This window comes from Macrotis lagotis, chromosome X, assembly GCF_037893015.1.
Source record: "Macrotis lagotis isolate mMagLag1 chromosome X, bilby.v1.9.chrom.fasta, whole genome shotgun sequence".
Taxonomy (NCBI): Eukaryota; Metazoa; Chordata; class Mammalia; order Peramelemorphia; family Peramelidae; genus Macrotis; species Macrotis lagotis.
The window spans coordinates 249,997,572-250,025,078 of record NC_133666.1 but is presented as its reverse complement, the minus strand read 5'-3'; the positions used below and the strand labels follow the sequence as shown (position 1 = coordinate 250,025,078).

The 27,507-nt window shown below is 35.0% G+C and overlaps 1 protein-coding gene across 4 annotated transcripts in view; it reads left to right on the top strand.

Annotated features, from left to right (window-relative positions):
- HOMER1 (homer scaffold protein 1) overlaps positions 1-18,499 on the top strand; it is a 147,543-nt gene extending 129,044 nt beyond the window's left edge. The window contains exons 8-10 of one of the 4 annotated variants that reach the window (XM_074201365.1): positions 7,834-7,990; positions 15,899-16,009; positions 17,083-18,499. In XM_074201365.1, the coding sequence (XP_074057466.1) occupies positions 7,834-7,990; positions 15,899-16,009; positions 17,083-17,283 (469 nt within the window). In that variant the 3' untranslated portion in view covers positions 17,284-18,499. The remainder of the gene's footprint in view (positions 1-7,833; positions 7,991-15,898; positions 16,010-17,082) is intronic. The other 3 variants (XM_074201366.1, XM_074201368.1, XM_074201369.1) reach the window with 3 other exon arrangements.
- Positions 18,500-27,507: the final 9,008 nt, after the last annotated feature.

Sequence of the window (27,507 nt, the reverse complement as noted above, 5' to 3'; positions counted from 1 at the left end):
TTGGTTACTTGTAAAAACAATTTTTAACACTTGTTTTTAAAAGTTTTGAGTTCCAAATTCTCTCCTGTCCTATAGCCCCACTTCTTCTCAGTGAGAAAGTAAACAATTTGATGTTATAAATATGTAGTCATGTAAAACATTTTCATAATGATGTTATGAAAGAAAACATAGCTTCTCCCCCCCCCAAAGAAAGAAGCCTCATGAAAAATAAGGTTAAGAAATAGTCATCTGTATTCAAACACTATCAGCTCTTACTTTGGGGATGGTTATTAGCATTCTTTTATTATAAGCCCTTCAGAGTTGTTTTAGATCACATTATTGCTGAGAAAAGCTAAGTAATTCTCAACTGATTATTCTACAATATTGTTGTTACTTTGTACATGGTACATTTTACTTTGCATGAAATAATATTTCTAAAGTGCTTTGCATATTGTCTGTATAGAAGACATAATATAAATACTAATTATTAGCCCTTTAATCTGGACAAATCCTTTTGCATGTTGACAAAAATGAAAAGTATAGAGAACAAGTAATTACTTTATCCAGGCAAGGTAAATCTGACTCCTGATTCCCATATGGATATTGTTCATATAGATATAAACATAGCATTACTTATATTGATATCTCTGTATGTGGGTATATACATGTATATATGAATATATATGTGCATATAAACATAAGATCTTTCAAACTTAAAATTGTATTGACTTTTGAGATACCGTGTTTGTATATACATGTTTTTAATTTTGTTGACATATTTCACATTTATGTCACTGTCCTTTTTGAATAAATATGCCCATGAACCAAGTAAGCCATTCCTTATTTTTTGTTTATAAAAAAAGATTTTATTTATTTTGAATTTTACAATTATTTTGCTTCCCTTCCCCCAATCCCACAGAAGGCAGTCTGTTAGTCATTACATTGTTTCCATGGTATACAGTGATCTAAATTGAATGTGATGAGAGAGAAATCAAATCCTTAAGGGAAAAAAAAAGTATAAGAGATAGCAAAATTACATAATAAAGTAACGTGTTTTTTTTTTAATTAAAGGTAATAGTCTTTGGTCTCTGTTCAAACTCCACAATTCTTTCTCTGGATACAGATGGTATTCTCCATCGCAGATACCCCAAAATTGTGCCTGATTGTTGCACTGATGGAATGAGCAAGTCCATTAAGGTTGACCATCACTTGCATGTTGATGTTATAGGGTGTACAATGTTCTTCTGGTTCTGCTCATCTTGCTCAGTATCAGTTCATGCAAATCCTTCTAGTAAGCCATTCCTTATAATTTAAAAAACAAACCAGAAAGTCCAACAAAATTAACTAACCCATCAACTGGATCTGACAATATATGCAGTGTTTCTCACCCATAATCCCACATCTCTGCAAAAAAGGGAGGAAGATGTAGTTCAGGTTTGGTCTTTCTTATTTTGTAGCATTTCAAGTTTTGTTTTTGTTCTTTCCATTTATTTTGTTGTTGTATATATTGTTTTCAAGCTTATGACAACTTCAACCCATCTCAGTTCATCTTCCATGTTTCTCTGAATTCTTCATATTTATCATTTCTTAGCATGCATTATTAATATCTACTACTTCTGTGTGCCACAATTTGTTTATCCATTTACCAGTCAGTAAATATCCACCTGATTTTCTATCAAAAAAGTGCCAATATTAACATTTTGGAATATATGAGACCTTTCTGTTGTTAACATCATTGGCATATATAAATTCCTGGGATCCCTGGTTCAAGAAATATGGGCATTTTGAGTCTCCAGATTTTTTTTTAGTATAATTCCAGATTTCCAAAGACTTAGGAGTGAGTAAAGAATTTGCTTTATTAGAAGCTTTGTTCACAGTTAACAGGAAATTCAAGTGGAACAGTGGTATATAGAGAATAGTTTGTCATTTTGCTATAATTTTAGAGTTTTTAAATTGAAATATAAAGAAGCCAGTAGCAGGATTTTATCATTCTTGTGTCTTGAGCTAAACCATCTGGGATTCTTAAATTCTGTTCCAAATTTCAAGATTAAAAGTTCTGCACATGTGAGAGAAAATATATCAGCCTATCCTTTAGTTGAATGGGTGTCATGTAGCAGATTCAGTGGCCTGAAATATTTTGATAGATGTTAACATTATTTACTTAGACCACTCAAATAAAAAGTATTCCTACCATACCTATTAATTTGTAAAATGCATCCAAATAAAAGATCCTAGTCAGGAATAACTAACTTTTTGCAGAACGGTCTTTTGTAGATTCTACAAGTCTTAGTTCTACAACATTTTATAGATGAAATACCTATTTATTATCTTATGAAACAAGTCAAGAAACCAAGTAAGCCTAGTATGGCATCCCTCATTTAAGAATGAAAAAATATTGACATTTTGTCATTTGCCATAGTCCTTGACCAATGTTTAAAACTTGGCAATAATGAAATTCCTGTTAATTATAGGGGGTTTTTGCCTTCATTTTTCAGTAAGCACTTTTAATTTCTCAATACTTTTTTCTATCCTTTAGTCATTCAACAAGGAAGTATATATTTGTAGGTTTTAAGACATTGTGCTTGCCATTTGGAATTACATATTAAAGGATAGGCTATGATCAAAGCAGCCTAAACTCTGTTTTGTTTTGTTTTATTTTGGCATGGTAATGGGGTTAAGTGATTTGCCCAAGATCACTCAGCTAAGTATTAAGTGTCTGAGTCTGGATTTGAATTCACGTCCTCCTGACTCCAGGGCTAGTGCTCTTTCCACTGTCCCACCTAACTCCCCAATTTGAACTCTGATGGGGGGTGGTAAGAAAGACCAGTGTGATCAGTAGGAATAGATAAATTAATTCTGGATGATTATTGAAGAGAAGAGGAAGAGTTGGTTCAGGAATTATGGAGTTAGATAGAAAATGCTGGTTGGAGAAGCAACTTGAACTGAGATAAAATGAAGGATGCAGTGGAGTGTGAGTGGATGGGATGAGGATGTTGTTAGGCTGAAGATTCAGAGCAAGCAAATAAGAATCATTTTGGGGAGAATAAGAGGAACACCAGAAGGAGGTTGACTTGACTGGAATGTACATGTAAAGTAAAATATTAAGAATGGGCAAGTCAACAGGACTTAAATTTGAAGAGCTTGGTTTCCTCTAATTCAGAAATCAAGACCAAACTTCTGGAGAGCATGAATATTTACTTTATGTTGCATGCAATGTTCTACATTAGGAGAGGCGAAAAATTGTTGCTAACTGGTTGTTGTTCAGATTTTATCCACACGAGTACTTGATTTCATCAACACAGCATCAAAGTTATAGAGTAACAGATTTTCTGAGCTGGAGGGAACCTTAAGGCTCAGCTTATAAATGACTGAGCAAGTCACTTAACCTCTTGTCTCCATTTCTTCTCCTATAAAATGAGGATAATAATTAGCCAGTTAACTAGCAGCTAGGTGGTTCTGTGGCTAGAGTGCTGGGCCTGGAGTCAAGAAGTCTCATCTTCCTGATTTTAAATCTGACCTCAGACACTTATTATTAAATTTGACTTCAGATATTATATAACCTTGGGCAAGTCACTTAAACCTGTTTGCCTCAGTTTCCTCATCTGTCAAATGAGCTGTAAAAGTAATGGCAAACCACTGTTAATATCTTTGCCAAGAAAACCCCAAATGGGATCGCAAAGTATTGGACATGACTAAAATGACTGAACAATGAACAATGAACAAATGACTGAGCAAGACATTTAACTTCTCTCTTTGCCTTCATTTTCTTATCTGTAAAATGAATTTAATAATTAGCATGCTAATTAGCTAGCTTGACCCTCCCAGAGTTATGAGGTTAAAATGAGATAAGCACTAGATAGTGCTACCTATTATTAATAGTCCCATCTTTCAGAGGAGCACACTGAGGCCCCAGGTAAGTTCATAGTATTGTCCAAGATCACACTCCTTTAATGACAAATTAAACCTATAGGATGAGTTCATATTCCCTAAAGAAGTCTTGTTTTGACTATATAATAAAATCCTCAGAAATAACATATTAAAGAAGTCTCAATTATTTCTGTCTCTGGTCCTGATTTAGAAAATGAAAACCTTATTTTATGTTTATGTAACTTTTAAAAGAAGACTATATCATACATACATATATGTATGTGTAGATATATAATATATGACATATATATCTACACACAGTCATTCTTATTCTCATGGTACTGGTTTGAAAGAGTTGAGATTATATGATGAATTATTAAATTTGTTGGATAAGGTTTCTAATGTCATTTTAGAGTGTTTTTTTCATTGATTGATTGAAGGTTCCATTTAAAATGAATTTATCTCTGTAAGAGAAAAACAATTAGATGTGAAAAAAATTTAGCTTCATCAAGAACAGATTTTCTTAATCTGGGAGTCCTGAAGGACTTCTATATATGGATTTCAGGAGGTCTATGAATGTGGGTAGGACAAAAATTATATCTCCCCCCCCACATTAACCTCTAACTAAAATTTATCATTTCTTTCAGTTATTTAAAAACATTCTTCTGAAAATGGGTCCATGACATAAAAAAGGTTAAGGACTTCTGAGCTAGTGAATAAATATGGTCCATGTGATTTAGCACACTGGTAGAAATGAGAATTAAATTTGAAGACAGGATACATCCTTTGTCCTCATCTCATTTCTGCCACTAGCTAGCTAAGTAACCTTAAATAAAGTCACTTAACTTCTCTGCCCTTTGGTTATAATTTCCATCATCTGTTAGCTCAGGAAGATCAGGCACAGGAAATAAATACAAGAAATAAATACAAGAAAAAAATTACTTAGTAAAAAAATGACATTGGACTATAATAATTTTCTTCCTATACCTCAGTTACTTCTTGGCACAAAATTATTCCATTTCTGTTTATGACACCAGTCTCCAAGGCTTGAAATTTTGGAGTCATCTTTGATTCCTCCCACTCTTTCCCCTTTTCTGGTGTTAGAAAATTCTCTGATCTCATTGGAACCAGCCAGTTTTAGGAAGTCATCATGATCAGGCCTGGGTTATGGGTTTTAAGTACCACTTTTGTCTCAGGAATCTTCAGTGACCCTCCTCTTGTGATGTTAGATCAAGTCTACACTCCTTTAATTAGAATTTAAAGCAATTTAGCTCCCCCTTCCCCATCAATATCCTTTATCTACAAAAGAAGTCCCACTTCCTTAATATGACCTGTATATAATCTTGTCACCTATGATTACATACCTAGGGTTTTTTTCCTTTTGAAAATATTTTAGGTGTTTACCACCTAAGAGCAACTTTAGCTGAAGCGTTCACCTATCCAAACAGGCATATTGTGAAGTTGTTAGAGTTTGATTTCAGTGCCTATAGGTCTTTCCTTTCAATACTCAGCCTCCCTTGTTTCTTTAGTCAACTCCATTTACCCAATGCTCTTAAACTTTCTTACATCACTCCCTTATCAAAACCTACTCTCAGGAAAGAATCTGATGTCATTTATCTTAATATAAATTTGTTAGAGTAATAGCATTGTAGTTTTCTTGATCATTTTGAAATGACGAACTTTGCCTACCTTTAAAAGAAGTTCAGGTATCAGCAAGGATATGGAGAAGGATGATTGGGAGTTAAGGGGATAGGGATACTAGTAAGCTTTCTGAAATCATAGCAAAGAAGCTGTAAACTATAATATGAGTAGAGACTCAGCCTTTGCAACCTAATGTATTTTTTTTTAAAGATTAATTATTGAGTATCTTATAACTGTTTCTGTTTGGATGTTAACCAGTTATTCTGATAACCATTTGTCAAGGATAAGAGAATATTTATGTTGAATGAATAATATGAGAAAATGCCAGATTTATTTATGTGTTTATACTTTGTACCTCCTGGAGAAGATTAGACAGATTTTTAAAAAATGATGGGTCACTAAATCTTTTTTGTTAGTTGATCTAGAGACTGGACCTATGATGTCACTGTAATTGGGAACTGCCAGATGAGAAAATACCATCTATTAAAACATACTGGCCTCTTCTCTATAAAATATAGTCTCAGTGAGTGCCTAGAGCACTGAAAAGTTAAGCAATTTGTCTAGGATTACACAGCCAGGATGTGTCAAGAGTAGAACTTGAACCTACATCTTTTCCAGGCTCCAAGACCTGTTCTCTATTCACAATGCTATATTGCCTCTCTCTCTTTGTTAGGTTATTAAAGCAAATTAATAATGAATTAAGCCTTTCAATTAAAATTCATTTTAATTTTTACTTTTTGATAATTGAAAAACTGGAGTATACCAAAACATTATACACATAGAGCATATATTATTGTATTAATTGAAGTTGTGAATTACCCAGGTATTTAACTTAACTATTATCTTTTTTAGTAGAATGTAAGTTCCTTGAGAGCAGGGACTTGCCTCTTTTCTCTTTGTACATAATGTTGGGCACATAATTGACACTTGATAAATATTTGTTGATCATTTGATTTTCACTTAATTTTTAGTTTTAGGTCTCTGTAGTTGGAATTTCATAAAGTATGTTTACTATCATCTATGCTCCTGAATGAAAAGTAGTCCTAAGTATCAAGACTTGGACAATTTTTATAAATTTTTCTCCCTTTATTATATTAACTGATGAACTGAGAAAAACTAGCAGTAAGAATAAGAGCAAGAATAATTTTTCTATCTTTTGATTCTCTTGATTTTGTCTGAGAAATCAAGAGAAAGAAATAAAAAGAGGAGCTCTGTCCTCAAAGGTAGAAAATTTGATGTTAAAATCACAGTTTTATTTATCTTTAATCTACTCCTGTGGTTTCTTTCATTTTTAAAATTTACTAAGGAATCAGTTTTAGAAATACTGCTAATATGAACCAAGTTGCAAAAGGGAGAGCTCTCAGGGCACCTGTCCTGTGGTGTAAATGGCTTATCAAAATTAAGGGAAATGATTCAAGTGAAAATCTTGAAGCATCACTAATTAAGTAGGAAAAAATTAGCAGAAATCCTGCAATTGAAGCAGACTTCTCAGTGATAAGGAAGAAAAATAAACTCATTTCCTTTAATGAACTAATTCTTTCTTCATGGTGAAATTAAGAAGCAAATTCTCAGGAGGAAGCTCTCCACAACAAATGGAATTGTTATAGAGAATGTTCTTTGTTGCTGTTCTTGAAGAAATATTCCTTGACCAGTGTGAGGTTAAATTCAAAGAAGAAAAACAAAACTCAAAATTACCTTTGAAATGTAGATCATTAGAATCAGTCTCTAATTCTACAGTGTCACCCAATTAGAAACCAGTCTTTTGAGATAAAATTTGGTATTTAAAACATTTTAAAGACTAAAAAGAAAAATGGAACAAAGCATCAAAAGAGTAAATGACATATATCACAAGCCATCCAAACCACTGATTTTGTATTTGGATATCTAAGCATGAGTTTAAAATAAATTGTCACTTTTACTGAGTAAACTCAGGCTTCATATCTTTTAAGGAATACAAGCCACTGCACAGTTCTGTTTTTAAGTGATTTTTAAGATATAATATTTAGTCCCTGAAGGTAATCACATAAACACTCCTGTAAGTCTCAATAACTGCATAAATAGAGATGGGAGCCACTCAACTAAAAAACAAAATAGTCCCTAGAGTTGACTACTTTGGGAATTTGTACTGGAAGTTATTTAATTGTTTGTTAACCCAGTCATTTTCTTCCCTAGAGACATTTCAATGGAATGATTTTTTTTGTTTTTGTTTGTTTCTTTTAATGCTCCTAGAATTATTTGAATTGTTCATTAAATTCAATAGTTGTGCTCTTGAATACTACCCCTGATTCCCCAAAGGGTGATAGTAGTCTGTCATATTGTAATGGTTGGCGTTCTCTTTTTTTTTAGCTCAGCCATCAGCAAACACTGGGAAGCTGAACTGGCCACACTTAAAGGTAACAATGCCAAGCTCACAGCAGCGCTGTTGGAGTCCACTGCCAATGTCAAACAATGGAAACAGCAACTTGCTGCCTATCAGGAGGAAGCCGAACGCCTACACAAGCGGGTACGGTCAGTTCTGATAGACCTAAGAATGTAAAACCCCAGTAAGTTGCCTTGGTCATAGGAAAGTTGAACATAGATAATGCTGCTAAGCCTTTGGGGAATATTTTGCAGGTGTCAAAACATACAACTAGGATTATGTGTCTTAAATTATTTAAAGAAAATTGTTCTTTGATTTGATTGTTCTAGTGTGTGTGTGTGTGTGTGTGTGTGTGTATTATATATGTTGACAAATATTGATGTCCAGCTTCTTTGGGATTATTCTGTGAAAAAGTGTCCAAAATAAAACAATAAATTAGATATGGAAATCTCTCCACGTAGCCCATTCTTAATTACCTACTGGTAATCAACTACAAAAATAAAATGTCCCAAGTGAAATGGGGCGGGGGGACTTTTAGGAGTCAAAACCTTATATAAAATGGGAATGAGGTAGTTTTAGCATCAAAATAAGGTGTGAGAAATCCTAAAGGACCAGGATGGCAAGAGAGAGATGAGAAAGAAATCAGAAAAAAAAAAAAGAACAAGAGAGAGAAAAGGGACCAAGAGGGAAAGAGATAGAAAACGGGTAGCGGAAAAGGAAAAAAGAAAGCCTTAATAAATGTTCTTACAAGAGACCTACTAAATGATAGCTCCCAAGACATTGTAAACTTCTTAAACAAAGAATGGTATTGATTTTGTATCCCTAGCTAACACAGTGCTGCACCAATCACCTAATAGTTGATTAATAAATGCTTATTGATTGATTGAATTCACTCTATAGATTAATCAAACAGTGTATTACAGTGTTTTCCTAGGGGTAGGGCATTCTATTAAAGAAGTCTAAGATAGAATCTTTACCATCAAGGAATTCATAAATATTGTTGAGAAGCAAGACAATACATAGGATCTTAGTAAGAATACAAGTTAGTATATGATTGCCACTAAATTATTTAGTTATAAAATATTAAAGAGGAAAATCATGGTGGAAGTCAAATAGCCTGCAGAAGACAGGGCCCTATCATTATTGTTGTTGTTGTTGTTGTTGTTGTTGTTATTATTATTATTATTATTATTATTATTATTTAGTTCCCAGTATATAAAAGAACATAATTATTTGACATTGATGAATGTGATTTGACAGTGGATCTGGTCCCTTGGTATGTACGTGACAGTGTGAAACAATTATTGAAAGAGTAGAGCAGAAGAGTAAAGTAGAACGATGCAGAAGAGAAAAGGGCAGATAGATGGACAGTGATTTAGTCATTGAGTGTATCATAGTTGGTATTGAATATTGAGGACAGAATGTGTAGAAGGAAAGGCTCTGGATCCTCAGAAATTATAGTATCTTCTGAGAGGAGGAACACCTGTGGATTCTCAGAACAAAGTCTGCATTGGATAATATAGGGAGATGGGTAGGGAATTATAGAGCTGGACATTGGTAGGTATCCCCTTGCTAATTTAGAAAATTTTTATGCCTTCTGTATTGTTCTCCAGAATAAGTTTAAATTTTTAAAATTTTGAACTTAAAAATAAGTTGTTGTTGTTCAGTCATTTTTCAGTCATGTCCAGCTCTTTATAATTCCATTTGGGGTTTTCTTGGCATAGATATTGGAATGGTTTGCTATGTCCTTCTTCTGCTCATTTAACAGATGAGGCAACTAGGGTTAAGTGGCTTGCCCAAGGCCACATCGCTAGGTAATTATTAAGTGTATGAGGCCAGATTTGAACTCAGGTACTACTGGCTCCAGGACCTGTCTGTTCACTGTGCCACCTAGCTGCCCCTTGCCTTTTTTATGCATTCTTAGTCTCAGTTCTGTCTTAAGGAATCTTGTAGAATTAACTTAATTCCTCTTTGCTATAATAGCCCTTCAGATATTTGAAGACAATGATCATATTTCTCCTAAAGTCTTCTTTTCCATTACTGAGCCATTAATATTTGTATCTGGCCAATCCTGATCAGCCTCTTCTGCACACTTTTTTGTGTCATTTTAGAATTGTGTCATCTAAAATCTAAAACAGTGTTCCAAATATAATCGGACTAAAGATGATTCTAAATTATTTTAGCACAATGGACCTCTTGCTTCACACTTTCAACAAAACTTCCCAAAATGTTTCACCATGAATTCTTTCCAAGGATCCTCTATGCTATGTAACTGATTTTTTGAACCTAAATGAATGCCTTTATAGTTATCCTTGTTAACTATCTTTTATAGTTTTGGACCATTATTCCAATCTATAAGGTTTTTTTATCCAGTTGAAGATATATAACTCTTCTTATATAACTCCTAGTTTTATTATCTGTGAATAAGCATGGCTTCATCTAAGTTGAAAAACAATTTGGACTTTATTAATCTTTGCTTATGTTTTGAAAAAAATAAGTATTTTTCATTATAAAGTTAGACCAGCAAAAAATGGTCAGTTTCTATTTTTTTAATTAATCCTATTTATAGTTATTTTGTTCCATACTTGCCCAAGTCATTTGTCTTTGAACTTAGTTCAGAAACTCAGCTGGCCTGAAAAATGAGTTTTTTTTGGAAATCCAGTTCTCTTCTTAGTCACTACTGAACTCTTAATTTAAAAAATCTTCTGATACCTCTAGACCAGCTTCTTTATGCCATCAGTCTATCCTTAAAGGATGTTTGGTTTTGTTACTCAGTAAAGTCTGGTCATCTCTCTGTAACCTTGCAGTGGTCACAAACAGTGAACATTTCTTAATCACTGGAAGGAAGGAAGGGATTATTCCTAACCCTTCATTCTCGATTTTTTTTTTTCTGGCAAGGCAGTGGGGTTAAGTGACTTGCCCAAGGTTACACAGTTAGGTAATTATTAATAGTCTGAGCTAACCCTTCATTCTCAATTTCCAACCAATTGCATTGTCTTCATTCTAATGATGCAACCAACTCTATAATCAGTGGCATTATTTTCCTCACCTACCCAGTTCTGCTCTTTTTCCTATGTATAAAAAGGAACTGCACCTCTCTCCTGGTATCATTGACCTAACTGACCCTATTTGACCCTCTTTATTAACATGTGCTTCCATTCTGTTAATAAACTGATAAGCTTGGAGTTCTGTGTTTCACTTTGCCAGCATTAAATTGTATGTAGACAATACAAACAACAACAAAAAAAGAGTATTATATATGAATCAATTTATATTACATACAGTTTGGGAAGTATTAATTTAAACTAAAACCATCAATTTGCTTGTTTATATCCCTTCTGAATGTCCCTTTTTTCTGTTATTTTTAGAGTGATCTTTTCTTTTTCCTCTTCTTTTGTAACATTATCACTACCCACCAGATAAAGACCCTCACATAATGAATAAGTACAGTGAAGCAAAGCAGTCTGAAAATGTATATTTTATTCTTAATCTCTAATCTGAACCTCTGCCAAGAGGTGGGAAGCATATTTATTTATCAATCTTTTGAAGCCAAGATTGGTCATTGAATTTTTTCCTTTTACTTTTTTTAGTCATTGTATAATTTGCTCTACTGGCTCTGCTTTTACCCTGGATCAGGTCTTCCCAACATTCTTACATAGCAATAATACTCCATTACATTCATTGATTATAATTTGTTAAACTATTCCCTAACTGATAGACACCTACTTTATTTCTAGTTCTCTGCTATAATAGAAAGAGTTTGGGGCGGCTAGGTGGCACAGTGAATAGAGCACCGGCCTTGGAGTCAGGAGTACCTGGGTTCAAATCCTACCTCAGACACTTGATAATTACCTAGCCGTGTGGCCTTGGGCAAGCCACTTAACCCCATTGCCTTGAAAAATCTTTAAAAAAAAAAAAAAGAAAGAAAGAAAGAGTTTGTATAAATATTTTTTGATTCTGAGTTGGAGAAATATGCCTAGAAGGGGGGGGGTATCCTTGAGTCTAAGGTTATGCACAATTTAGTGACTTTTGAGGTGTAGTTCTAAAATGTTTCCCAGAATGGTTAGCTTCATTTCTAGCCCTACTAACAGTGCCTTAATGTGCCTATCTTTCCAGAGCTCCTCCAATCGCCATTTTCTTCTCTTGTATCTTTGACAATCTGATAGGTTTGAATGAAAGCTTTGGTTAGTTTTTCAGCCAACTGTAAAGCCACTTAAATGTACCATTATTCAACGCATATTTCTTCCTTTCATTTACAATGATACCCTAACAGACTTTGTCAGATATCTTTATTGTTTTGTTTTGGGGGGTTTTTTGGCAAGGCAAATGGACTTGGGTGACTTGCCTGAGGTCACACAGCCAGATAATTATTAAGTGCCTGAGGTGGGATTTGAACTCAGGTCCTCCTGAATCCAGGGCCAGTGCTCCTGTAAGATGTCTTTTTAAAACTGAGTGGTAATATGCCTATGGAGCATTACTGATCTGCCTGTCAAAAAAAAAAGGAAATGAAATTAATTTGGGATGACTTATTCTTTGTAAATGAATGCTAATTTTTAGTATTCAACTTTCTTTTCTAAGAGCTCATATACTATTTATTAATCTGTTTTAGAATTTCCTATCAAGGGGCGGCTAGGTGGCGTAGTGGATAAAGCACCAGTCCTGGAGTCAGGAGTACCAGGTTCAAATCTGGGCTCAGACACTTAATAATTACCTAGCCGTTTGGCTTTGGGCAAGCCACTTAACCCCGTTTGCTTGCAAAAAAAAAAACAAACCTAAAAAACCCCCAAAACAACAACAAAAAAAAAGAATGTCCTATCAATTAGTATCAAAATTAGTCAATAGTTTCTTAAGTTCCCTTTTTCAAAAACTAGACTATTATTAGTCTATATCCAAAGTTTTTACATTGCATCTGTCCTCAAAAATTTCCAGTGTGTTGATTTCTGTCTCATCTATGAATTTGGGATTTTTTTCTTTAATAATCTGGAATTTAATTCCCCTGGCCTTTAATATTTGACTTTATTTAAATAACTATGTTCTATTTTTCCTATCTTGAGATTCATTTCCTTCATTATGTTTGTTCTTTTCTAGTTCAAAATTTGTTCTTTTCTAGTGGAGAAGACTGAAGCAAAATAAGAACTGAGTAGTTTTGTTCTTTATTCTCTTTTACTAATACACTGTCTTCTCCAAATGGTTCTCTTCCTTCCTTGTTTATCCTCATACTCCAAACATATATTAAAATTTTTTAAATTAAATCCTTTTTAGCATTAAAATGAAGCAAAGCAAAAAAAACTGGTTCAGTCTAGAAGTTAAGGCTTCATAACACTGCTCCAGAATATTTGAGTCACTTTTTTGTTTTCTTGTATTTGTACTTACTCATTTGTGTCACTTTATATATTTTGTGAATATTCTTGTTAAATATCACTTTATATGATCTCTGTAGCAACATGAATTTCTTTGATTGTCCCCCCCCCTTTTAAATATTTATTTTATGGTCAGAAATTTTAGAATTCCCTATTACCCTTCAGTGTTATTTCTTATCCAGGAGGCCATATCTATCTTTTCCTATAGTTTTAAAAATCTGATTTTCTAAAATCTGTAGTATAGGATTTTATATGGTAGGAATCTTGGAACCATCAGAGGTTCATTTCAGTAGGAATGTAGCACAATTCAATTTTGTTGCTTTTCAGTTTTGTCCATCTTCATGACTCCATGGACCATACAGATCATACAGTTTCCTTGACAAAGATTCTGGAGTGGTTTGCGATTTCCTTCTTTAATGGGTTAAGGCAAATAGGGTTAAGTGACTTGTCCAGGATCACAATGTGAGTAATCTGAGGCCAGATTTGAATTCAGGTTTTCCTGACTTCAGGCTAGCTGCCTAACAATTTAATACAAGAATATTCCCCCCACAAAATAATGGCTCAAATATTCTGGAATGATGACAGAAAACCTTGAACTAAGCAAGGCAATCTTTGAAAGTTCACACAGAGGAGTGACTTAGCAAGTATATGAGTATGTGAAGGCTCCTCTGTTATATGTAAACCATTTAACCTTACTGAGTCTCAGTTTTCTCATCTATAAAATGAACTTAATAATAACACCTACCTGAGATAATTTTTGTGAGGATCAAATGAAAGCATGTGTTAAATGCTTTGTACAATCTAAAATGCTATACAAATATAATTTATCATTATTATGATCATTTGTAATTTCATCAGTGTGAAAAACTGGATATAGGAATTTCTTCTGCCAGGATGGTTTTAAGCCTGGTTAGAATTTACTTAGATAAATTCCAGGTAATTGCTTGAGATTTTTTAAGATTAAATAACTTGCCAGAGAGTAAGCATTAGAGATTTAGTTGAACCCAGGTTTTACCTGACTCCAAGCCTAGCATTTTCTCTGCCACACTGCATTGTCTTTCAGATCTAAAATAAGTTTCATCTAATAATGGTGTGTAGCATGGTTTTATGAGTCAAAAGTAGAAAAATGAAGCCAACTAGGAGAGTTTGTTAATACAAAAAAAAAAACCCCAGTCATGAGTTGATATGGTCCTGTACCAGTGTGGTGGCAATGGGAAAGAGACATTTTAGATGAAAAGAGCAATTGAACTTGAGACAAGCTGAATATAGTATGGAAGAAGTAATGTCCAAAAAATAACCAATGCTTTGTGAGTAAGGAGGTGGTGAAGTGGATTGAATGCTGGGTCTAGAGTCAGGAAGACTGATCTTCTTGGGTATAAATGCAAGCTCAGACACTAGCTGTGTCACCCTGGGGAAGTCACTTAACCTTGATTGTCTCAGCAAACTGGAGCTGGAAAAGGAAATGGCAAACCACTTCATTATCTTTGCCTAGAAAACCTTATATGAGGTCACAAAAGTCAGGTACAACTGAAATGACTGAACAGTTTCTATAACTTCATGGTTTTTTTCTTATTTGGGGGAGTTTGAACAACAACAATAAGGTTTTGAGCCTATTTCTTTGATTTTACTTTGTATTTCAACAAAGATTTGTTGCAAACTGACTTTTGAAGACACTGTGATGAGGGTTGTACATATTTTAATGTTGTGACCATTATATATTATCTGTACATACTTAAATTAAATTTTCTTTGTATTGGGGGGGTACCAAAGGCAGTATCTTTTTTTCTTCCCTATGTAATGAGCAAGTGAGCACCTCTTTGGTGCATTTCAAGATAAAAAGGACTACATAAATTTAATTACATTGTAATTAAATATGATTATACTTGTATTTTAAATTCACCTTTTTTTTTCTGGATCATCTTAAATTTTGAAAAAAAAATATCACTGTTTGGAGAAGCCAGGCTTCTTAGTTTCAGAATCTAGAAATCAGAAGTTGGGGAGGGGGAAAACAGATAGCCACATCATTTTTTTAAAATCTATTTTCATAAGAAAAATTTAAAAAGAGACTTTTAATATGGGATTTTCCACCTGTCACTTTGTACATATTTCCTACCCTAAAATGCTACATCTGTGTCTGTTACATAGTCATTCAGTTATCATGTATTTATCAAACACTTTGGTGTGTGTGTGTGTGTGTGTGTTTATTCCAGTCTCTATCCCTCTCCTAATAGAATTTATGTTCTATAAGAGGAGGCAAAGAAACACATAAAAATATGTGCAAATAAGTATACTCAGCTCTGTGACTTTGGACAAGTCTTTTCACCTCTTTCAGCCTCGGATTCCTCAACCTCAAAATAGAAATAATAATAACATCTGCTTTGCCAGCATCATTGTAAAGATCAGATGAGGTAATATTTGTAAGGTATAAATCTTAAAGCATTATGTAAATGTCTGTTATTTAGCTATTAAAGCCCCCAAACTGTACCAGAGACTTTTGTGTATAAAATAAAAACAAGACAATTAGGATGGAAAAATACTAGCAGCTCTTCCCTCTTGTATTCAGACATTATTTTTTTAAATTCCTTTTTATGGAGCAATTCAAAATTATAATCAATTTGGTATTTAACATGTCATTGTCAGGGATCCTTTTGATACTACCATTTCATTTGCTGGGGACTCATTCCCTTCTTAGGTGACTGAGCTGGAGTGTGTGAGCAGCCAAGCGAATGCAGTCCATACCCACAAGGCCGAGTTAAATCAAACAATACAAGAACTAGAGGAAACGCTGAAAAAGAAGGAGGAGGTATTTGTTAATGTTCACTCTCTAACATAATATCATTAACATATGCGTAAAATGTGTTTCACTGTGAAATGTAATGCTGCACCTGTGGAAAATAAGGTTTCTTACTTTAGTAAAACATTTTTGTAAGATAGACCTTACACATAAATTTTGATCCTGAGTTCAAATCTCAGCCCAGACACTTAACACTAAGTATATGACCTTGGGCAAGTCACTTAACTTTGACTGACTAGCATCCAGAGTCATCTCCAGTCATCCTGATCCATATCTGGCCACTGATCAAGATGATGCTGGAGGAGAAAGTGAGGCTGGTGACTTAGCACAGCGTCCCCTCACTCAAATCCAATTCACTTGCATATTGTGGCATCACCTCCCTGATATCATGGTCTTTATCAAGAGCAAAATGACAATGGGCAGCTAGGTGGTGCAGTGAATAGAGAGCACTATTCCTGGAGTCAGGAGGACCTGAGTTTATATCCGGCCTTAGACACTTAATATTTACCTAGCTATGTGATCTTGGGCAAGTCACTTAACCCCATTGTCTTGCAAAAAAAAAAAGAACAAAAGACAAACAGCATCATTATCATCATCTTCATCATCATCATCTTTAATATACTCTTATCATGAGACTGTCATCATTCTAAAACTCTATCCATTGTATCTGCTATAAGAGTATCCATAGGAGCAAAGGGAATCATTAGATAATAAACACAGTCATGAGGCTAAAACATTCTCAAAGGGTGCTGATCGTTGCCAGCTGCAGGATCCCATCATCCCTGAAGAAAGACTGATCATCAGAAGACAGGAAGCACCCCCAGGAGGTCAGCAGAACCAGTGCCTTGGCTCTTGGTGCAATTGAAATGAAGCCTTCCAAGGGAGATGAAGGCCTCCCCCATTGTTATTAAAGATCTCACTGGGTTAGAAATAGATGTGCAAGGAGGAACTCTCCCTAAATGTCCGTTGAAATTTTATTTTCTTAAGCCTGAGGGTGGTATTTTCAGGATACAATAAGGTTACTTCTTTCCTCGATAATTCTTCAATACAGTTTAAGACACTTGGTATTCTGCCTTTTCTAGGAAATAGAAAAATTGAAACAAGAAATTGATAATGCCAGAGAACTGCAGGAACAGAGGGACTCCTTGACTCAGAAACTACAGGTGAGATGTTATGCAAATAGTGTTCTTTTCCATTTTTTTATAATATCATGTATTAAATGTGATTTTTGTTTTCTAGAATTTCATTTTCCAGGTTCCCTATCATTTTTACTTTCTCTCTAGTCCTATAAGGGGCACAATGGATAGAGTGCCAATTCTAGAATTTGAAGATCTGAGTCCAAATGTGACCTCAGGCACTTGCTGTATCTGGACAAGTCAGTTAACCCTGTTTGTCTCAAGTTTCCTCATCTGTAAAATGAGCTTGAGAAGGAAATGGCAACTACTCCAGTATCTCTGCCAAGAAAACCTCAAGAGTTGGACATGAATTAAACAACCAAACAACAAGAAGTTCTGTAGGCTTCATGCTTTATCTTTCTTTTGGGAGGTTTTTGTTTTGTTGTGCTGTTTTGGGGGTTTTGGTTTTGTTTGGGGTTTTTTTTTTTTCAGAATTTTCATAGTGACCTCATTCAGGTGGTTTGGTTTGTCTTTCATAATCAACCCTATATGGGACACATTTATCTATGGTTACAAATGTTGATTATTTTCAGTAAATTCTTTTTATGTTGTTTTGTGATAAATATGGACATCATTTGAATTTCTGTTTTTCACTCTTAACATAAAAATGTTACACAAGCAAGTATATATAAATTTATATTATTCACATGTAAATTAAAAAAATTTTTGAAGACCCTGACTTTCCAGAAAAACTACTTAAAACTAATTTCACTCAACTTAGAAACTGTGTCTATTTTTGACATCACATTGAAATACTTTTCTTTATATTGAATCATGCCATTTATTACAAGGGAAGATAGAGTGGTTTCAAGGAAAAAGTCCTGGACTTAGAGGCCCTGGATTGTATTCCAGTCCAAGGCCAAACTGAGTGACCTCGGGGTAAGTTGGTCTCTCTGTGTCCAGGTGTCCTTCTCTGTCACACAGGGCTGATGATACCTGCATTGTATAGAATTTGTGTGGAGATAACTATTGTGAGGATCAAATGAAATCAGGTATGTGAGAAACATTTTAAATAATCATAATATAACAATGATAATGCCTTCACATAGAAACATTCTGTTTTTCTGCTTTTAATTTGAATATTTTTAAAATTAGAATTAATGGGGAAATGGGTTGCCTGATATTTTGATATTTGTTGCCTCTGCCCAGACCTTGCTTTTGAATACTACATACTTTTTGGTTGGTGTATAATTAAAGTCTTTCCAAGGCAGCTGCAATCACTTCCATACTCCTCACATTCTCTGTTTCCATTCAAAGTTTTGGAATGATCATGACCAACTGCCCAAGAACTATGGATTAGTAATGTGTTAATGTTGGGTTTAAAGTTTAAAAGTTGGGATGGGGGGGGGGGGTTGAAAGTTGAAGAATCTGGAGAGCGCCAGAGTGGAGACAGTTGTTTAACAGGTGAGAGGGGTCTAGTTCCCATGAGAACCCTGAGAAGAGAGCCTAGTAGCAGGGCTACTCCACTAAGCAGGAAGGTTGCTGGAAAGAATACCCTGATATGAATTACTGCTACCTTCCTTCTCCCCCTCCACATTTTAATTGTCTTTCTATTGCATTGATTTAGCTCCTATACATGTCTTCATGTTTTTTTCCTTTTCTGGGCCAGCAGAATGAGTAAGAGGTGTGTGTGTGTGTGTGTGTGTGTGTGTGTGTGTAAGACAGACAAGGAGAGAGAAAGTAGGGAGAGGAAAAGAAGGGGGAGAGGGGAGAGAGAGAGAGAGAGAGAGAGAATAGAATAGAGATAGAGAAGGCAAGAAAAGGAAGGAGGAGGGAATTAGGGAAGGGAGAGAAACAGCAGAAAGGTGAGAAGAGGAAGAAAGATGAAAGGCGGGGAAAGAAAGAAAGAAGAGATGGAGAGAGAGAAAGAGGGGGAGAGATGAGTGAGAAGAGTAGAGAAAGACAGGAAGGGAGGGAGAAAAAAGGGAGAGAGCAAAGAGAAAGTAGGTAAAGATAACAGAGAGGGAAGAAAAGAGATAGAGGGAAAGGGAGGGAGAGAGATAGAGGGAGAAAGAAACATTAAGTACTTATATAAGACAATAAAAGCAAACAAAACAATTTCTTCTCTCAAGGTGCTTACATTCTAATGGGAAAATGATATATAAAGGGGTTCTGGAAAATTGGGGAAACAAGGGAAGAAAAGGGAGCATGCTGAGAAGACTACAGGAAATGTGAAATGTTATGGAGAAGGCACCAAACTCATGCTTCGATCTACATGGTAGCTAAATTATTTACTACCAATAATAGATTCATGGCCAAGAAGAAACAGGAGAACTTATACAGTATGAGTCTATAAATCACACTGTTTTCAGGCAGCACCACACTTGAGCTATCTATCATTGTTGAGAATCTCTCCTGTGTTGGTTAACTTGTTGGATGGCATGAATATTCATACTGTCTCAGTTCTGAAGAGAAAATGTGGTAGATTTTCATTAAAGATATCAATCACTTCTCAATTTAAAAAACATACCTCATAAATAAATAACCTTACCAAAAAAAGTTAAGCAACAGCATCTAATACAGCAATTGTAGCTGATAGCTCATATAACTTTCTACTTTTATTTAAATATAGTGGGGTGTTGCCCTTTGAAGTCATCTCATATCATCTCTAACGTATTTGCTTACTGGTTTTACAGTTATTAAATTTAACACTTAGGGGTAGCTAGGTAATACAGTAAATAGAGCACCAGCCCTGGAGTCAGGAGGACCTGAGTTCAAATCAGGCCTCAGACACTTAATACTATGTGATCTTGAACTAGTCATTTAACCCCCATTGTCTTGCAAAAAACAAAAAAAAACACTTGGTAACTGAAATTATGATTACAGATTCAGACCTTTTTCACTCTATATAGAGTGATCAGTATATGTTTATCTGGAACTTCTGTAGTGGGAGAGACAAATTTCAGAGGTCACAAAAAGTTCTAAGATGACAGATCTTAATGAAGAGTGACTTACTTTGCAAAATTAGAATGAGTTGATCAGTTTTTCCTTGGCCCCACCACAACAGCATCACCTTACTAATTAAAATTTTCACTATGGCACCCACTAAAGTTCATAAGTATGAACTAATTAATGGATTAGGTTCCCAAAGGTAAATTTTTTTCCCATTAATCATCCTGGTACTATAGTATAGAACTCATTATTTTTTCCTCATATCTTTTACAGTGTTTAACTTATTTCTTTTTTTATTGATGCTTTATTATTCTTCCAGTTGTCCAGTTACTCAGTCTTAAAATCATCCTCAGCTCTTTGTTCTATCTAATCCCCCCATATCTGACTAGTTGCCAAATCTTATAGATTCTCCCCCCCCCAAAAAAAAAGAAACATTTCTGACATCTCTCCCCTTCTCTCCTGGTCTAGCTCTCATCACTTCTCCCCCTTGTCTCATCCATTTCTTTAGGTTTTTATCAATAGCTACTTAATCATCACAGTTATCCTTGGTATCCTTCCTCTCCCAAAGAGCTACCCCATATAACAAATTGTAATTTTTATGAGGAAGAATTCATCCTATCTGATCGATACATCCAAAAAGCCTGTATAACACCTGTGGACCTTCTACCTCCACAAATGGGCAAAGTTAAACTGTCTATTTAAATTTCTTCATTTGAGTCGTGCTTACCTTTAAATTTTTGTTATATTCCCTCTCGAGTTTTTTGGTGGTTGTCCTTTCCATTTATATTGTAGTTATTCTGTTTTTTTTTTTTTTTGTTTTCTTGACTGCTTATATGATATTGCATCAATTCATGTAAATCTTCCTATGCTTCTCTGTATTGATCACGTCATTCAGACGAAAATACTCTTTATTTTTTATACAAGTACAATAATTGTGAACATTTCCATATTAATCACATTGTGGAAGAAGAATCAGAACAAATAGGGAAAAAAATTTTATATAATACTTTAAGACTTGCATCACACTTTACATTTGAGTATCAATAATAACCCTGTCAATCAGCAAGCAGTTATTAAATTTCTACTGTATGCCAGACACTATTAAAGCCTATTTTACAAATATGTAAAGCAAGTTGAGAGCAAATTATGACTTGTCCAGGGTTGTTGGATAGTGAGTATTTAAGGCATGATTTGAAATCATATCTTCCTACACCACCTAGCTGCTCTACATAGTCTGGACAAAAGAGAAGGGGGAAAAAGAAGGAATAGGATCTAAGCTACAGAAAAAAAGAAAGCAAGTAGGATAAAGACAGGAACAAGAGAAGAATGAGAGAAGAGAAGAATATGAATAAAGGAAAAAAGTGCATCATGTGGGGAATGGGAAAGGCAAAAGAAGCATTTGGTTACAAGTACCAGTCCTTTGCCATCAGTTGCTTGAGTGCCTTGGAAGCATTTTCTTTCTGTCTAAAACTGTTCTCTGGAATGTATATTAAAAAAAAATAGAAACTGCTTAGGGATGATGTTGCTTCTTGAAGCAGCTGCCAAACATATAATTGTAGATTCTACTCTGCTGCTCCTTGCTTTGAAAGAGTTCATGGGTTGTATGGACAGGCAAGAACAGGAGCTTTTCAGTTTTTCAAAAAGTCTTCAGAGAGCTAACTGGATGGTGTTCCTCCTTGTTCACAAGTAAAATTATATGGAGTCTCTTTTTTCCATTTGAAATGTTCCTTCTGCTCGCTTGTGCAGGCAACAGGATTCTTGGTCATTTGATCATAGAATGTCTGTCTTACCTCAAGTTCAGAAACATGATGAGTTTGACTTGTGAGCTTGTAAATATTGTACTGGTTTCAAGTTGTGTTCTCATTTTACTATCATCTTACAGACTAGTCTAGTGAAAGAGATTAAAAAGCCATCTGGTAAGCTCCCATGAATACTTGAAGAACAAATGGAGATTAATTGGGTTCATTCAAATTTCATTCCATCTGCTTCATCTCTTCCTTTCATTTTTCCAGTTCTTTAATTGCTGATTGCAGAAATTCCTTGAAATTGTTTTCAGTTATATTTCAAGATCCTAGGATTCTCAAGAAAGTACTTAGAAATTGTAACTAAATCTTAACCATTTTCATAGGCCAATATGAAAAGACAGTACATGAAAGGACAAACAGCCCAACATGGACCTTTTATTTTTATATAAGATTGTGGGAGAGCACCATCCCAAGTATGAGACTCATGAGCCCACATTTTTTTTTTTTAGGTTCAAGTGATTTCATGATTGCAATCTTTTTTATCAGTGTGTTTTCCTGCTGTTCATTTTCTTAATAGATGAAATTTCTAATTTCTTAGATCAGGTCTCAATTTTGTGTCATGGACCCCTTGGGCAGTTTGGTGAAGGTTATGGTCCCTTTCTCAGAAGTGTGTTTGGTTTATAAAATACATAGGATTATAGAAAAAAACAAAGGTCAATGGTTAATGAAAATAAAGATGTGATTTTTTTTCCGCCATTCAAATTCATGTGTCCCTTCAATTCTATCCATTGCTCATAGGTTAAGAATCAGAGCTTATACTGAGATTTTTCTTACTCTTCAGTGACTGGTTCATTTCTACATTTACTTAATCCCTAGATTAAGTAGATGGATCCCTGTATGGTTTTAATATTCTTTTAAATTTGTATGTGTGATTTTTAAGTTAAGGTGGTAGCATGCTTCTCATCTAGTACAAAAAATGAGATTTCCACAAGGGATAATTGCCTCTTTTTTTCATTGACAGATCCTTGTGGACTCATGTGCCTCTTATGTAGGATCATGTTTTCCCTTGGTCTTATTTGTTAGCAAAATAAAGCATCTAGTCCATCTTGAATTATTTATCTTTTGGTGTGCTGTCTTTTCATATTGATTTATTGGGAGGGGAAAGCAAATTAAATAGATTTTAAGAGTTAGTTATAAATTCTGAATACTTAATTGACAATTCTAAAATTGGTTCTATTTTTTGATTTAGAAGATTTTTTTTAATCTCTTCCTATAAAATTTTACTTTTGATCAGAACCAAACTCACTTTTGCTGAACAAATGGATCATCAGGAGCTTTCACTTCCTTTCTGCCATAGTTTGAGTCTCTAGTTTGTATTCTTTGCTTCATTTTTATTCAAAATACTTTTCATTAGCAATCATGGTAATTTGGGCAGGATATGGGACAGCCCTGTTATGACAGCTTTTAAATTTCCCTCTTTCCTAAACTACTGTGGAGCCAAGCCATTCTAAGCCCAATGAAGATGCCTTCTTTTGTTTCTAAACAGGGAAAAGTTTAGAGTGTGGGTGGTCATGTTCATATTTAGCATATGTTATTTAACAACTTTTCAAGAGCCTGTCCTGATTAGGGGGAAACAAAATGAAAACTGGAATTCTTGAGCAGAAAGAAGATAGCCAGTATAAAAGAAAGGAATCCTGATTCATTTTAATGGAGATTATCTCAGGACTGTCATTTAAATCCAGATTACTCAAAAGATTGCTGTGTACAACACAATTGATTCATGATTTTGAAAAGGAATAAAGATGGGAGGTAGGCCCCTGAGTTTGAAAGAGTCAAATCTATTATGACAGTAGATAGGTAGGTGGCAGAGTAGATGGAACTGGACTTGAAGTCAGAAGGACCTGTATTTAAATATGACCTCAGATATTTATTGGCTATGTGAATGAACAAATCACTTAACCTCCATTTGCCTCAGTTTTCTTATCTACAAAATGGAAAGGGGGCAGAGTGGGTAGAAGGCAGAATCTGGACTCAAGAAGACCTTTCTTCATGAGTTCAAATCTGGCTTTAGATACATGCTAGCTGTGTGACCCTAGGCCAGTCACTCGACCCTATTTGCTTTAGTTTCCTCATCTGTAAAATGAACTGGAGAAGAAAATGACAAAACCATTCCAGTATCAAAATGGAGTCATGACTGAACAAAAATAGCACCTGCTTCCCACAGTTGTAAGGACCAAATGAAATATTTGTAAAACACTTAAAGGACTATGCTATTGTTGTGATGACATAGATGATGATGATGATGGTGGTGGTGGTGGTGGTGGTGGTGGTGATTTCTAGCAAACCAGAATAAGAAGTACAAGCTAATTTTAAAAGTTACTCACTCCAGGGGTGGCTAGGTGGCACAGTGGATAAAGCACCAGCCCTGGAGTCAGGAGTACCTCGGTTCAAATCCGGTCTCAGACACTTAATAATTACCTAGCTGTGTGTCCTTAGGCAAGCCACTTAACCCCGTTTGCCTTCCAAAAAAAAGAAGAAACACCTAAAAAAATAAAAAAAAAAGTTACTCACTCCTGTCCCTACCTAGACTAGAGGCATTGGTTTTCATATCAGTGTTGAAATGCAAGATCCTCTTTCTGGTATCTAAGAGAAGTCCTCTTAACAACTAGGAGAGGTAGAAATCCCAATCCTCACCCATTCAACCCAATTTATGACCTATCCTATGAGCGATATTGTCCTTTTCTCTATTTAAATAAAAGCAAAATGTTCTTTGGGCTAACAATCTAACTTAAAAAGAAATAAAACAAAATTCTGCATTTTTATTTATTTGATATTAATAGTCTAATAATGGTGGAAGCATGCTCCTACCAGTGTAGGGTATAGAAATTGTTTGCTTGAGAACTAGTCAGTCCCTCATAACTGACCCCCCCCCCTTGTGCATTTGGAACCCTTTTGTCCTCATCTCCTCTTTTAGGGAAGACTATATTTAATCAACATCTTCAATCCTACCTTTTGGGGAATAGTCTTCCTAGTATAACTTCTACAATGGGAAAGGAGAGAAGTTCCACCCTATCAACCAGATGCAATCTCCACCAAGCTGCTGTCTCATTCATTATCTAGGAAAGGCCAGTTTCACTTGATCTTCTCTGTGTATGAGAAGCTATAAAAATAGACCATCAATAACATTTCTTTTTCTGTCTAGTTTTGAGCTCCCAACTAGGGAAAATCTAGACATTAGAAAATCAGTAGGTATCTGTCAGTCTGTCTCTCTGTTTCTTTCTTTCCCTATAATTTCCTTCTTAGTTGTCTTTGAGCAGTGAAACACATATGGATCAACAAGGCAAGTGTAAACCACAGTTTTTTCTTTATGGTAGTTTTTAGAGACTAGGTGACTAGAAGTATAAAGTAAACTTTAAAGAAGTAGGGGCCAATCAAGTAGTGCAATGGATAGAACACTGACCCTGGAGTCAGGAAGACTTTAGTTTCAGTCTCAGATACTTAATAAATACCTAGCTGTGTGACCTTAAGCAATTTATTTAAACCCATTGCCTTGCAAAAAAAAAAAAAAGAAAAGAAATAGAAATAAGTTTTGTAACAAATATATTTTTTTTTCCTGAGGAGAAATAGAAGAGAGAAGAATGGAATCACCATCTCAAATCTTATTCTCTGGCAAATTCAGTAAAATAATCAGTATAGAAACTCCTCTTGGTCCCCCAGAATCCATTACTGGTTTCACCATGATGGATCTGCTCTCCTTTCCTTGGAAACTATTCTCTGCAGCTTCTGCTAATCACAGTCTTTCCATACTCTGCTCAATCCCCCTTGAAGCTTTGTGGGGGCCTCAGCTTCTCTCCTAGCACAGGCCCCCTTGCTCCAACAGGTGGTAGCCTGGAGTACATGTATGGTAGGTGGCAGGGTAGGCCCTGGCACCACATGGAACTGTAGTGGAATAGGAGATCTGGCCCCATTTCTCATGTCAGTCTCCTCTTGCGATCTCTCCTTCCCCTTCCCTTAGGAATGGGAAGGACTAAGTCTTCATGGGGCTTAGTAAGCACTAGGCACTTGTTAATGCAGCATTTCAAATTGCTCAGTTAACAAAGGTACATCATCAAAAAATCACATAATTCACTTGAAATTTTTGCACATTTAGTTTTCTATATCTGGTCTTCATTTTTCTGCAGAATTGTTCCCATTTTGATAGCATCCACTTTTTCCCTTATGTTACTTATAATGTCATTTGGGCCTGGGTTTTAGCTTTGGAGAGGTAGGTGAAGAAGGGAGTCATGGCTTGTCTTCTTGGTGCTTCACTCTTAGCTTTGGATTATTTCCTTGAACATTTTCTTCAGCCTTTCTATTGGCATGGGAGCTACAGTGGGGAGTTGCTTCCTTCTCTTCCCAAAGCAATTTCAGAATACAATCCATATCTAAATTTTTTACTCGCATACTACATATGAAATTGTAGCCTATGAATTTTTTATGGTCAAAAAAAAGAATAATAGACATATATCAAGAGAATAAGTGTACAAAATATAAAGTGCCAGATCTGGAGCCAGAAAGACTCATCTTCCTGAGTTCAAATCTGGCCTTAGATACTTGCTGAGTCTTAAGGACATATCACTTAACCCTGTCTGCCTTAGTTCCTCATCAATAAAATGAGTTGGAGGAGGCAGTGGCAAGTCTTACTCCATTATCTTTGCCAAGAAAACCCCAAAATGGTTTTTGACTGAATGATTCAATGATAACAACAACCAAGAGAATTCTTCCAACATTTAAATCTCTGGATTCAGGCTTCTAATTCAGACCCTTCCCCAGAATTTTCTTTTTGGATTGTTTTTCATTTTCATTTTTTTTCCTGCTTGCCTTCATATAAAATTCCTATATTACACACACACACACACACACACACACACACACACACACACACACACAGACACACATACACATACAGAGTTACAGTTACAATTATAGTTATATCATTTTATATATAGTTATATAGTGGGCAGGTGGTCAAAAAAGAAAGGCTAGAAACCTGCATAATCCAAAGATAGGATAGTTAAACCCTTGAATAATTGAGCTGACTGTTTTCTGTTCACTCACACATCTTTTGTACTAGTAATAGATACCCAAGGGAAGACGGTTTGTTTTCATTACATGGATGTGCCTCTGGCCTACTAGCCTGCTAAGTAGAAATTTTTTACCAAAAAGCCAACCATTTATCCTTTAGGACAACTGTAGTAAAGAAGCCAGTGGCTAAGCTAAATGAGTATACCAAGGTTTTTCTTAGGACCAGCTACTTTGAATTATTTGCTTCAAACTAATCAATAAAAATAGATCACAAGAAATCATGATAAACTATTTAGAATGATTGTGCTGGTTTTCATTGACTTTCCTTTCTCATCTTGTTAACCAAGTGTATATCCCAAGGAGATGGAATATATTGTTCTTCTACACACTGTAATTTTTTCAGAAAGTCTGAAATTTTTTGTTTTTACCTGTTCAGAGAAATAAATTAGAATGCTCATTGACCAACAAAAAATTTTTCTTGCTAAAAATACGTGATATGTTTTAATCATAGAATTATAGAGAACCTTTAGAAGTCAGTGACTGTAACTCTCTGACTCTAGGTTTACATTTAAATTAGCTTGATAAACAAACTTCTTGTCTATTCACTAGAGAGCCCTAATAATTACTCTTC